At 53.5% G+C, this 12,175-nt stretch overlaps 1 protein-coding gene across 1 annotated transcript in view; it reads left to right on the top strand.

Annotated features, from left to right (window-relative positions):
• TRABD2B (TraB domain containing 2B) overlaps nucleotides 1-12,175 on the top strand; it is a 198,640-nt gene that overhangs the window by 160,715 nt on the left and 25,750 nt on the right. The window contains exons 7-11 of the mRNA XM_031968552.1: nucleotides 376-566; nucleotides 1,363-1,555; nucleotides 1,812-1,882; nucleotides 1,990-2,105; nucleotides 9,921-10,205. Coding sequence (XP_031824412.1) covers nucleotides 376-566; nucleotides 1,363-1,555; nucleotides 1,812-1,882; nucleotides 1,990-2,105; nucleotides 9,921-10,205 — 856 coding nt within the window. The remainder of the gene's footprint in view (nucleotides 1-375; nucleotides 567-1,362; nucleotides 1,556-1,811; nucleotides 1,883-1,989; nucleotides 2,106-9,920; nucleotides 10,206-12,175) is intronic.

Consider the following 12,175-nt stretch of genomic DNA (forward strand, 5'->3'; position numbering starts at 1 on the left):
TGTGCAGGGCTGAGACAGGGAGCTGGGGCGCCTTTAATTAAACAAGTCTCCAAGGAGGCGGGAGGGGAGATGCTCTGGTACCCGGGGGGAGGGGAGGTTCCAAGGCCCACTCATCTGTGCTTTTGGTAGATTGTTCCTGGAAGCTCCTGGGTCTGTGGCCAGTTGGTCGGTGTAGCCCACCCAGAGCCAGCCAGGGCCGCAGGCCCATCCCCTCTTGTCCCCCAGCCTCAAGTCTCCAGGAGCCTCAAGTCTTGGGCCAGTGGGTCCGGGAGCACGGGGGCTGGGGGGGCTTCGAGGACTAAGAGGGTGAGAGCCAGCTCTGGTAGAGTGTGAGGAAAGCTGAACCTCCCCGGGAAAATCTGGCTTCTCCCGCAGCTCTGGCACACATGGGCTGGCTGATCCTGAGCGAGACAGCCGGATTCCTGCCTGGGGTACAGAGAGAGCCCTCATCTTCCTGCCTGGCAGCTTTCCTGAGAGCTCCCCCCCGCCGACGCCTCCCAGAGGCCCTTGCGCCTTTCTGTCTCACCCCCCCCTCCAGCCCAGTACAGCTAGTGGGCACTTTTCAGGTACCTGCTTCATATTAAACCTAAAGTCAGAGTAAGATGGCACGTGTACATGTGCAATGTCACCCTTGGTCCCAGGCTTTGGGGACAATTCAGTGGTGTTTCTGCTGCTGATTGTTAGATTATTATGTGTGATTATGTAATATATAAAATTTATATTAATTTATATAATGTATAATATTTATATAATAGAAAGATTTATATATAAACATATTATATAAATTATATATAATATATATCAATATATTAATAAATAATGATTGATTAATAATAATATTACTGTCTGGGGCAACCAGCTGGCACAGTGGAGAGAGCCCCAGCCCTGAAGTCAGGAGGACCTGAGTTCAAATCTGATCTCAGACACTTCACACTTCCTGGCTGTGTGACCCTGGGCAAGTCACTTAACTCCAACTGCCTCAGGGGGAAAAAAGCAGCAGCAGCAGAAGCCGGGTTCCAGACCATAGTTCCACCAAATAGGTCTTGGAACCATTGTTCTTACTGGAGAGATTTGGAAACCTAAGGGTGAAGAGCTCGCCGACATAGACCCATTCCTTCTCCCAGGGGATAATGGGAGTTTATATTCATGAAAAACTGTGTCTAGGACAAAGGGGGAGGAAGGATCAGAGCAGACCCGAGCCCAGACAGGCGGAGCTAGGCTGGGGGGTGGGTAACATCCAAAAACGGAAAGAACTGCTTCAGGAGGTGGGGAGCAGCCTCCCCGGAAGGGACTCGCTACTGTTTCCCTGGCGCTAAGCTCGGCTCTGAGTGCACGGGGAGGCCTCCCGTTACTTTGCCAAAGCATGAGCGCAGGGCTGACTTTTGGGTTGTGCCCCCCGAGGTCAGCCTTCAGTACTTCTGGGTGGTGGGGCTGACTGGGGTCTCAGAGCACAAGCTGGGGAAGCTCGGGGTGGAGGAGGAGCAATGGGGCTCTTCCATCCGCCCTTCAATCAGCCAGGAACGATTCATTAACTGCCTACTATGTGCAGCACCAGGTATGGAGATAAAAGACATCTTCTTGAGGAGAGACGTTCCAATTGCCGTGTGCACATGTGCATTTATGTACAAAATGGGGACCGCACAAAAGCCTGCTAGCTGAAGGGGGGCACAAGAAGCCGGGGGGCAGGGGAAGCCTGATGTAGCACTTAGGGAAGGAGGGAGCAAATTCCAGAGTCGGGGGAGACGGGAAAGCCCCATAAACGGTATCAGAAGAGTGAACTTGGCCAATCACTTTCCCTCTGTGAGCTGCAGACCCCGTGGTCTCCAAAGATTCCCCCCAGATACTGAGCTATAGTCCTACCCCAGTGCTTAGCATACAGCAGGTGCTTAATAAGTGCTTGTTGACTATGGCCCACTTCCAAAGGCAGCATCCAGAGGATGAAGGGCTCAGGGAGGGGTCACTTATTCTGGGAAGGGAAGGAGATGATAGATGTTCTTCTCGTTTGCTATTTCAGGTCATTTCCTGGGGAACAACACTGTGATTGACGTCCTGCGCCAGGCTGGGTTCGAGGTGGAGCATACCCCGCCAGGGAAGGCCGTGCACAGGTGAGACGCCTTTGTTTCCTTTACCTCCATTTCCATGGAGTTCCTTAGTCCTGACTCTGGTCCTGGCTCAGGCTCTCAGGCAGCTGTAGCTGGCTCAGCTCTCTTCACCTGTTCACAGGATCACACAGATCAGAACTGGAAAGTGTCCTCAGAGACACTTGGTTTTTACAGGTGGGGAAACTGAGGCCCAGAGGGGAAATCTGGGAGCATGATCAGTAGCTGACAATTCCATAATGCGTCAGGGTTTGCTGAGCACCGGCTGTGTCCCTCTCTGGGTGGATCGTCACAATGGGGCTGGGGGGCGGTTACGGCGTCATACCCATTTTACCGGTATGAAGCCCTTCTTGAGGACTTTGTACAGATGCCTCATTGGAAAGCCGTATGAAGCTGCTCTCTGCTAGGCAGTGCCAGTATGGCCCCAGCTGGTTCTCCCAGCTGGCTGAGGTGGCCCAGTGACCTGCCATGCAAGGCCAGAAACAGAGGGGCCTGTTGCCAAAAGCCTGACTTGCAGGGATAAGTTCTCTGGCCCTGCCAACCCATGAAATGGCTGATGAGAACACCCGGGCCTTGGGGCTGTGTGACCCTGCTCTCCTTCTGCGTGATAGAGGAAACAGAGTGGGCAGCAGTTTCTGAGAATTCCAGTGCTGGACCATCAGTTACCTTCTACCTCGGCCGCTGGTCCCCTGAGCTTAAGGTCCTCGTCCAGTGACCATGGGGAGGAAGATCCTCAATCAGTGACCAATTGGAGGAAGGTCCTTGTCCAGTAACCATTTGGGAGGACCTGCTTTGTCTCCACCTGAAGGACCTGCTTTGTCTCCATCTGAAAAACTTGCCTTGTCTCCACCTGAAGGACTTGCTTTGTCTCCATCTGGAGGACCTGCTTTGTCTCTGAGACCTGGAGGACCTGCTTTGTCTCCACTTGAAGGACCTGTCTTGTCTCCATCTAGAAGACCTGCCTTGTCTCCATTTCGAAATAAATGAAAGCCAGAAACAGAATTTGCCGCTCAGCTGAAGAAAGGATCCAGCTCATTCTTGGAAAAGCAAGGAAAGAAAGGAGTGGAGTTAGTTTCACTATTTGTCCCAAAACAATAGGAAACATCCCTCCTTTTGGTCTTCTTGTATCAAGGAACTGGGTCAAGTCATTGGTGCCCATGGGGAGAGCCCTGATGGGAGGGCATGGACAGGCATGGAGGATTAGGGTGTTTGCTCTTCCACAGGGGGACTTCACGGGTGAGACTCCGACTTTCATTGCTTGAGCTTTTATGAAACACCTTCTATGTCCCAGGCCCTGGGCTAGGAGCAGCAGGCACAGGCAGGAGTGGGGGGCCCTTTCCCTGGCAGAGTATTTACAGGTGAGGACCCTCCCTCTCAGGGATGTTAGGTGACACCTGTGGTCACACAGCTGGTAAGAGTCAGATGCCAAATATGAACCCAGGTGTCCGGCTACACGCCAAGACGTTCTCCTTCTGATTAAGTGAGGTAGTTTCAGGGGCTCGTGGGGGAATGACTTCCACAGTCACTTCCACAGGCCACGGCGTGTCCTTGCCAGTGGGGATGAGGGCCTGCACTTGGGTGCTACAGGAGGAAGGAAGAGGAAGATGGGATGTTCACTAGTGGTAACTCTAACCCCCGTGGTCTTTGTGAGAAAAGGTCTTTGCAAAGTGAAAGGTCACCAGAAGGGGAGTTCTCAGCTTGTGGGGAGACATGTAGTGTTTGCAAACTTCTTTTCTCCCAGTCTCTTGGTGAGCATGTATTAAGCACCTACTGTGTGCCAGGTAGTATGTTATATGCTTGGGATACAAAGACAAAGGTGCAATGATCCCTGCTCTCAAGGAGTTTACTCTGAGGGCATTATGCTATCACCCCGATTTGACATTGTGAGTTAGAATCCTTGAGGGCATTTGCAGGGAGGAGCAGGACCGGCAGCTGCTTCTTGGGCAGAAGTCATGGGCTCCAGAGCATCCTCTACGCTTTCCCCTCCCCTGAAAGTTCCCTTTGTCCCCATTCCCGGAGCCCCCCACACAGCTGGAGCCCAGCGGGCAGAGGCCCAAGGCCATCTCTCCCCCTCTGAGATCCCATGCCCCCAACAGCCCAGCAGGCCCCGGACGCCCCCCACCACTCAGGCTCAGGGCTGGAATGCATTCAGCAAGAACAGGCTGCATTTTGCTGAGAAGTGGAGGGGCCCGGAGGATTCTGGGAAGCCCCAGAACAATACAGGGCAATAGGTGGGCCCAGGTGTTACTGGACCATCTCCTTTTGTCCAGAGGCTTGGAAGGAGGGCCCCAGCAGCTGCCTGCCTGCACTGGCCTTGGCTGGCACAGCCTGGGGGGCCGGAGCTGGGAAGGAGGAATGATTGCTCCCTTTCTCTCTAAAAAGAGAATAGGAGAACTGAGAGAGCAGCGGGAGGTCAGGAACACAGGCCCCTGTGAGGGGGAGGCTGGAACGCCCCCCTCCCAGGCCCTCCAAGTTAGAGAGAGAAAAGAGACCCTTGAGACGGCCCCGTGCACACCCTCCCTTTTCAAAGGGAGAAACTGAGGCACCCAAAGGTCACAGGGGAGCAAGCTCTCTTGGCATCTTGCAAGCACAACATGAGGCTGCCAGCAGCGGGGGCCAAACGGCTAATGGGACCCCAGGACCTCCTAGGCCTGGAGAAGAGCCAGCCCCTGGAGCCAGAGAAATTGTGTAGGAGGGAAGGAGCCACCAAGAGTTGGAAATCCAGAGCCAGCCTCCCACAGCAGCAGCGCAGTACTGTGGGAAGGATCCAGATCCTCCCATCATGGTTCCAGCTCCCTCCCACCCCAATATTCCCTGTTCTCAGCCCCCTCTCAGCCCTGACATCCCCTGTTCTGAGCCCCCTCCCAGCCCTGACACTCCCAGGGCCTTCCCAGCTCTGAGGTTCTCTGGGACCGTAAGCCCACCAGCCTCTGTGCCATATTCCTGCCGCAGGGAGTGAGTCTTGCCAGGGGGACAGCTGGCAGCGAGCTGGGCTGAGCAGCACTGCCCTCCTAATGAACACCATATCCCAAGGATGCCGAGGGCCAAAATTTCCAAGGTCATGCACTCTGTGGGACGGGCCTGGGAGCATGACCCGGCAGGCCCAGCTCAAGGCCGTGACTCAGGAACACCTCTCTCACTTCACTTCCTTGCTGACGACGCCTCTGGGCCTAAGAGGTGCAGAAAAGCCAGATATCAAAGGGGACCAGCGGGGTCTCCCCCAGCTGATAACAAGCTAGAAGACACGGCTCCTCACCCCCACATTAACCTCTTTATCCTTGAGCAAATAAATCCCCCCATGGGTCCCATGCTATGGGTCCCAGCTACAACATTTGTAAAAAAGATAATGTCTGCCCGTTTCCCAAGAGGCAACTGGGAGCCAGTGGAGGTTCTTGAGCAGGGGAGCATATGCACGGTCAAACCAATACTTTAGGAATCCCGAACAGCTAACTCTACAGGGGAATGGCAGGAAGGACTGGAGGCAGGAGGGCTTTTGTTGGGGATTTAGTTAGAAGACAATGACACAAGTGGAGATGAGAGGTTATAGGAAGCTGACCTTGGGCAAGTGCTGTGTAAGTGGCGAAAAAGGGGGTGCAAGAAACTATGACACAGTCCATGTAAAGGAAGGACCTTGAACTGCCACTTTTTGCTCTTGAGACCGTGTCCTCTCATTTCTTGGGCTCCTCATCTACCGAAGGAGGGGTCTGAATACCACACGGCCTCAAGGCCTCTTCCAGCCTCAAGTGTCCATGTTGTCCCTCCCTAGGGACCTTTTACCTCTTGTGTGCTGTGGCCCCCTCCTCGGGCTGCCCAGGGAAACCTAGACTTCTCTTAATCATATTCTTAAATGCACAAAATAAACCATGTGGAATTAGAGAGGAAACCAAATGTATCAAAAGAGAGTTTTCAGAATATTCTCCACAAGGGAGTGCAGGATCCCCAGCTTAAGAACATTTGTCCTAGAAAAAGCACAATCGTTGAGATCAAGGACTGTTTGATCTTTGACCTTGTGCCCCAGTGTTTATCACAGTGTCGGACAGTTAATAAATGCCTGGTGACTTAGTGATGGATGAAGGTGATTCAGGAGTCAGTGTTTGTTCTGTTCCCCCCTTTTGCTCACCCCTTTTGTTTCATCAGTTTCTGCTCTTGGGATGAACTGGGTTACTTGTGCCAAGTTCAGCAAACTCTTTTTCCCTTCATTATTCATCCCTCGTTCTCTTCTCCTGTGAAAAATTTTGCAAACTGAACCCACTTTGTTCTACGTCTCTACCCTGGGCAAGAAGATCACGTGCTTGTTGGCTGAAGAGGATTCTGGGCTCTTGTTTTGCCCGATTTTGATTTTGTTTCTGAATGCTTTGGGTGCCCATTCTGCAGGAATTATGGTACTTTACTGCAGGTGAGGTTCCCTAGGAAATAAGGATAAATCGGAGTCAATGTCTGGTCCTGTATCCATTTCCAGATATTTTTTTTTTGGCATGTCAAGTCAACAAGCTTTTACTAAGTGCTGTTTGCCCGGCATTGTATTAGCACGGGGAGTACGTATAAAGGAAGAAAGACGGCACTTCCCCTCAAGGAGCTTACCCTTTAATGGAAGAAAACAAGAAGACAGGGTGAGAGCTGGTAGGGGATAAAAAGCTCTACTGGGAGAGTGTGGTAGAGAAGGTCCCAGATGTCAGGAGTGGAGCCTGGAGAGAAATGAAGGCCTGGTTGGCTTTCAGAGTTTCCATAAAATGAAGGTTCTGGGAGGAACCAAAAAATCGGAAGAAGAAGAGACAGAGATTCCTGCCAGTGTGAGAAATCCAGGAAGAGTGAACTTCCAGGGTGAAGATATTTCTATCTATCAAAGCAAGAGTCTTTGGTGGCTAGATGGTACAACGGTTAGAACGGTGGACTTGGAGACAAGAAAACCTGAATTCAGACTAGCTCAGTGACCCTGGGCAAATCACTTCACCCTGTTTACCTCAGTTTCCCCACCCGTAAAATGAACTGGACAAGAAAATGGCAAACCACTCCAGTGTTTTTTGCTAAGAAAACCCCAAACGGAGGCACAAAGACTAAAATGACTGAATAACAAAGAAAGTCTAGAAAGTCAGGAGAAAATCCTGGAGAAAATGAAAACCAAGCAGTCTGAGTAGTGGGCTTGAATCAATGTTATTAGAGCCAGCTGGTAGCGCAGTAAATAGAGCCCCGAACCTCGAATCAGGAAAGCTTAATTCACCTCATCCTTCTTAGCTGTGACAGTCATTCAATCTTTGTCTGCTGCAGCTTCCTCATCTGTAAAATGGGGCTACTAAGAGTCCCTCCCTCACAAGGCCGTTAGATAATTGTGAAAAACCATTCAGCAGCGTCAGTACCTGATGTGTAGGAGGAATACAGAAAATCTCCTTCCCTTCCTCCTTTCCTACTGTAATTACACAGCCCGCCTCCTCTCCATCTAATTCCACCTTGGTTCTGTCCTCCTCCTGCCTGTCCAACGGTCTGACTGCACACAGACAGCTGCTTGGGACCTGCCCCCCATGTGGGCAGCGGAACATTTGTCTGCAAGAAGAGTCGATTTTGTTTTATGATGTTGTTTGGGGAAGAAAGTTTTCACACTCTTCAAACCCAAGGATCCCGAACGTTCCTTCTTCAACCCTTGACCGTATTTTCTCTTTCCTTCTTTTTGGCCCTATCCACGCCCCCGATTCTGCACAATGAAATCCCCAAGTTCTCAGGCTTCTATTGACTTGGCTTGGAGCGTCCTGTGGGTTCTTTTTCCAACATGTCTCCTTTCTCATCCTCTGCAATACATGTTGGCGTGGAAACAGCAGTTACCTTCACGGTGGTCCTTCCCGCCTCTGCTCGTCCCCCGCTCGGCAATACGAGATGGCCAAATGTCCCAGAAATCATGTTTCTTGTTGCCTTTGGATGCACAATAAAACCCACGTCTCCGCCGGGGCCTCCCTGAGAAGTGCCGGGGCCTCCCTGAGAAGTGCCGACCCAGCTGAAACCTTCTTCTGCCTTCCCTCGCCTGGGCGATGAGCGCGCCAGGGTGTGCAGGATCAGGGCCTGGAGCGGCATTTGGGGAATATGGTCACTCAGTCTCATGTGTAGAACCCGCGGGACTCCTTCTGCCCCGCTCCCCAGCGATCCGCCATTGTCCCCGTGGAAGCGGCCACGCAGGGTGGAGGGATATTTTATACGGCCCTCTACGGTTGCCAAGGACACAGAATCCCTGTGTGAGTGATGAGGCTCTCTGGTCTGTGGCTGGTACCTCGCTCCCCTGGAACCTCGCCAGCAGGGTGGGACCTGCCAGGGCTGACAAGGTGTCTGCACATGCTGCTGGGGCCCAGGGTCACATCCTGGCCAGGGTGAGGTGTCGGGGAGGAAATGAGGGGAGTCATAAAATAATAATTACTAGAATTTAAAAATAGATGAACCCTTGTGGTTGAAAGAATGGTGATAGAAAAAAAAAACCAAACAGCCTTCCGTAAGGTTGAAATGGGTCTAAGATTAGGGGTTTAATCTTGAGGCAGGATTGTAATTTCCCTCCAGATCTCAGAGTAAGTCCTGAGTCTGGTGAAGGAACTTTCAAACCAGGTGCAGACTATCCTCTAAGGCTAGTCACAGAGTGACCTCCGACTCTCCCAGACCATCCCCGACCCCCGGCCCAGAGTGAGCCCTAAGCCAGGCCCAAGCTTGAAGCCAGTCCCAAAGAGAGCCTTCCTTCTGGTTCCAGACTGAGCGCCGTGCTGCTCTCACACGGAAGCACAGTCCCGGGCTCCCGGGGTCTCTGCCCCGGCCTCTCTCACGGCCCCCTTTGCCGTGTCCATTCTGTCCCGGCCGTGGTCGTGCCCCAAGCGAGGAGATCAGGGAACCGTCTGTCATCGCCTGCTCTGAGCCGTGGGCCGGCCTGGCGGGATAAAGGGATCCAGGAGTGGCTGAGGATGACATCAGCCTCCCCCCTTCCCCCCAGATATCAGGGCCCTTTGAGGGGAGAGCAGGAAGGCCTGCTGTCTATCAGAATGAGGCTCCCAGCCCCGGGCCCTAGTGAAAGCTAAGCCTCCTCGGCCCAGGGCTTGCCTCTGTCTGCTCTGTCAGGGCCCCCGAGGCAGAACCCAGGGGCAGAGAGTAGGTGAGCCCCAAAGCCTCCCCAGATGCCCACTGTCCCTCCAATAAAACCCACTGGCCAACCCAGAATCTTCCCCGGTCTGTGCCCATGGCATCCTTAGAAGCTTCATTCACGCTGTTCCCTCTGCCCAGAATATCCCCTCCTTCCTCCAGCTGTAGCTACCAATCCGGAAATTGGTTTCACCTTCAGGGTCCAGCTCAGAGGCTTTCTCTCCTCCAAGAATCCTTCCCTCCTCTGGTCTGAGGAGCTTCTGGGACCCTTAGCGTCCCCTGACTAATGGCTGCTTATATCTTGTCTCCCCAAGGAGAGAGGGCTCCTGCCTGCAGCTGTACATGGGACGGCTAGGCCAGGATCAAAGCCCAGCTAGATCAGGCCCAGGACTCGGACTGGGACCGGGCCCCACGACTCCGTCTGGGACTCGGCCCCGGGCTCCTGGGAGGTGACATCAGAGTGCCCCCTCAGAGAGGACCCTACAAGCAAAGCAGAACCAAATGAGCCCAGAAGGAATTTGAGGTGCCCCAAGTTAGAGAAGCTAGGAGAGGTTCCCCTCAGTGTCCCAGGGTGGTGGAGCGCTCCGAGCCCAAACTGGGAGCCACAGTCGGACACACGGAACCCGACCCTAACGTGGTGATGTCACTTCGGGGTTCTGGGGAACGGTTTCTCACCCTCTGTCGACCCCCAGCTTCACATGACCTACTGGCTCTTTTCAGCTCCAGCCCCCGGAGTTCCCAGCCCCCTTCTCCAGAGCCCGTTGTGACCATGGCCCCCACGGTGCCACCGATGGAGCACAGCCCACCCTCCTCCCCGGCCTCTACGCCCCCTGGGCCAGAGGACGAAGAGGAGGAAGAGGACGACCTCCTGTCCCCCCACCTTCTGCTCTCCGACAGCCTGAGCCAGCTGGAGGAGTTTGGGCGACAGAAGAAATGGCGGCGGAAGCATCACAAGCAGCACCGACCGCGGCAGTTCAACGATCTGTGGGTCCGGATTGAGGACAGGTGAGTGCCGAGACTGCTCCTCACTGTCCCCCAGCCTGGAACGTCAAACCTTAGAATATATGAAGTAAGAGAACCCCAGCTGGAAACCAGTCAGCCTCCCTGCCCCACGCAGTTTAGAGATGAGGAAACTGAGCTCCCGAGGGAACATGGCTTAGGGGTAGAATGCCGATGGTCTGATGGCTAGTCCCACACTCTGCTCCTCCCTGCCAGATCACACACTCACACACAGACACACTCATACACACACACACTCACACACACACACACACACACACACACACACACACACACTGAAGCTGGAGTCCTCATAATTCCCTAACCAGCCATCCCCAGCCCACTCCCCACTCGATGGTCTCCCAGCTCTTCCTCAAACTTCCCTGTCACCTCCCACCTTCCTCTCTTTGCCCGGGCTGTGAGCCCTGTGCTTGGAATACCCTCCTTCTCTGCCTCTAAGATTCCTTCTCTTCCCTCAAGGCCCAGCTCCGTGCTCTCTCCCATAGGGCTTCTCTCCTGCTCCTCCAACTCCCCTGTGCTCTTCTTCACATGGTCTCCACTCCACTCATCTCTGTCAGGGGACCTCTCCCCCCCCAGCCACCCTGCCCCACTCCCAGGAGACCGTAAGCTCCGTGAAGACTGGGGCAATTTCTCATTTTGCTCCCCAAGCAGGCAACACACTCACTGCCTTGAATTCAGTTTTCTCCAAGCCCCCAAAGTAAAAATCGGGACAACTGAGGTTCAGAGAACAAAAAATGAGTCTGCTGCAGCCCCAGCTGACTTAGGTCTGGAGTCCATGCCTATGAGTCACAGCCCAAGGCCCTTCCCCCTGGGTGGTCCCACACTGCACTTTCTCTTGGATGCACTTTAGAAAAGATTTTCTAAAAGAAATAAATAAATTGAAAGAAGAAAGGGGGGAGAGAAACTGAAACAAAATGAAAGGGAGGGAAAGAAAGAAGAAAGGAAAGAAGGAAGAAAGGGAGGGAGGGAAGAAAGAAGGGAAGAAGGAAGAAAAGGAGGGAAGAAGGAAGGGAGAAAGAAAGAAAAGAAGGAAGAAGGAAGGAAGGATGGAAGGAAGGAAGGAAGAAAGAAAAGGAAGGAGGGAAGGAAAGGAAGGAGGAAAGAAGAAAGGAAGGGAAGGAAGGAAGAAAGAGCCCTTCATGGGGCAGATTATAGTTAAGTAGAAAGTCTGTTGAAGCTGAAGGATCAATCATGAAAGCCGCCAGATGCTCCCAGCATTCCTGGGCACACATTTCCTGCGACATGTTTGACTGGCGGTCACCCTGGAAGCCCCGTCTGGCTCCCAGAGGGAGTCTGGTCAGATATCCCCACTTCCTCCTCAGAAAGAAGGGTCCTGGAATTTGGGCCTTGGGGCAAAGGCCGACTTGAAATGGCTGCTGCTTTTAGCCAGGACTAGAAGTAATGTTATCATCTTGGCAGGAATCAGGGCTGGGGGTCAACAGGGCCCGGGCCAGTCAGCCAGAGTCTGGGGGTGATGACAGATGTCAGGGGGCTGTCGCCTCGGCAAAAAGCTCACCGGCCTCCTGGAAGGCCGAGACGCTGCCCTGGCTGGCTGTGAGATGGCGCTCCTCCCAGCCCAGAGCTCCCAGACACGTTACTCCACAAACCAGGCGGTTTCCTTGTTTTGTCCCGGAATGGGTCGGAGGCTGGGGACGGCTCTCGGCGAATCCCGGCTGGGGGATTCCAGGCAAGGCGCCAGATGCTAGTAGATGCCCCAGCTTCCTTCCTCCCGGGCTCTGCGGTTTGCTAAAGTGCTTTCCCTCCCCCAACAACCGGGAGTGGGGAGAATGAAAATCAGATCATCTCCTCTTCCTCAGGGAGGGCAGCCAAGGTGAGGAGAGGAGGGATTAGCCAGCCAGAGCCATCAGCTTTCTGAAAGTGCCAGAGCAAAGCCCTGGTCCTGGAGTTGGAGGACCTGTGGTCATTCTCACCTTAGATACTTCCTGGCTGGGTGA

The sequence above is a fragment of the Sarcophilus harrisii genome, chromosome 4, assembly GCF_902635505.1.
Source record: "Sarcophilus harrisii chromosome 4, mSarHar1.11, whole genome shotgun sequence".
NCBI classification, from domain to species: Eukaryota; Metazoa; Chordata; class Mammalia; order Dasyuromorphia; family Dasyuridae; genus Sarcophilus; species Sarcophilus harrisii.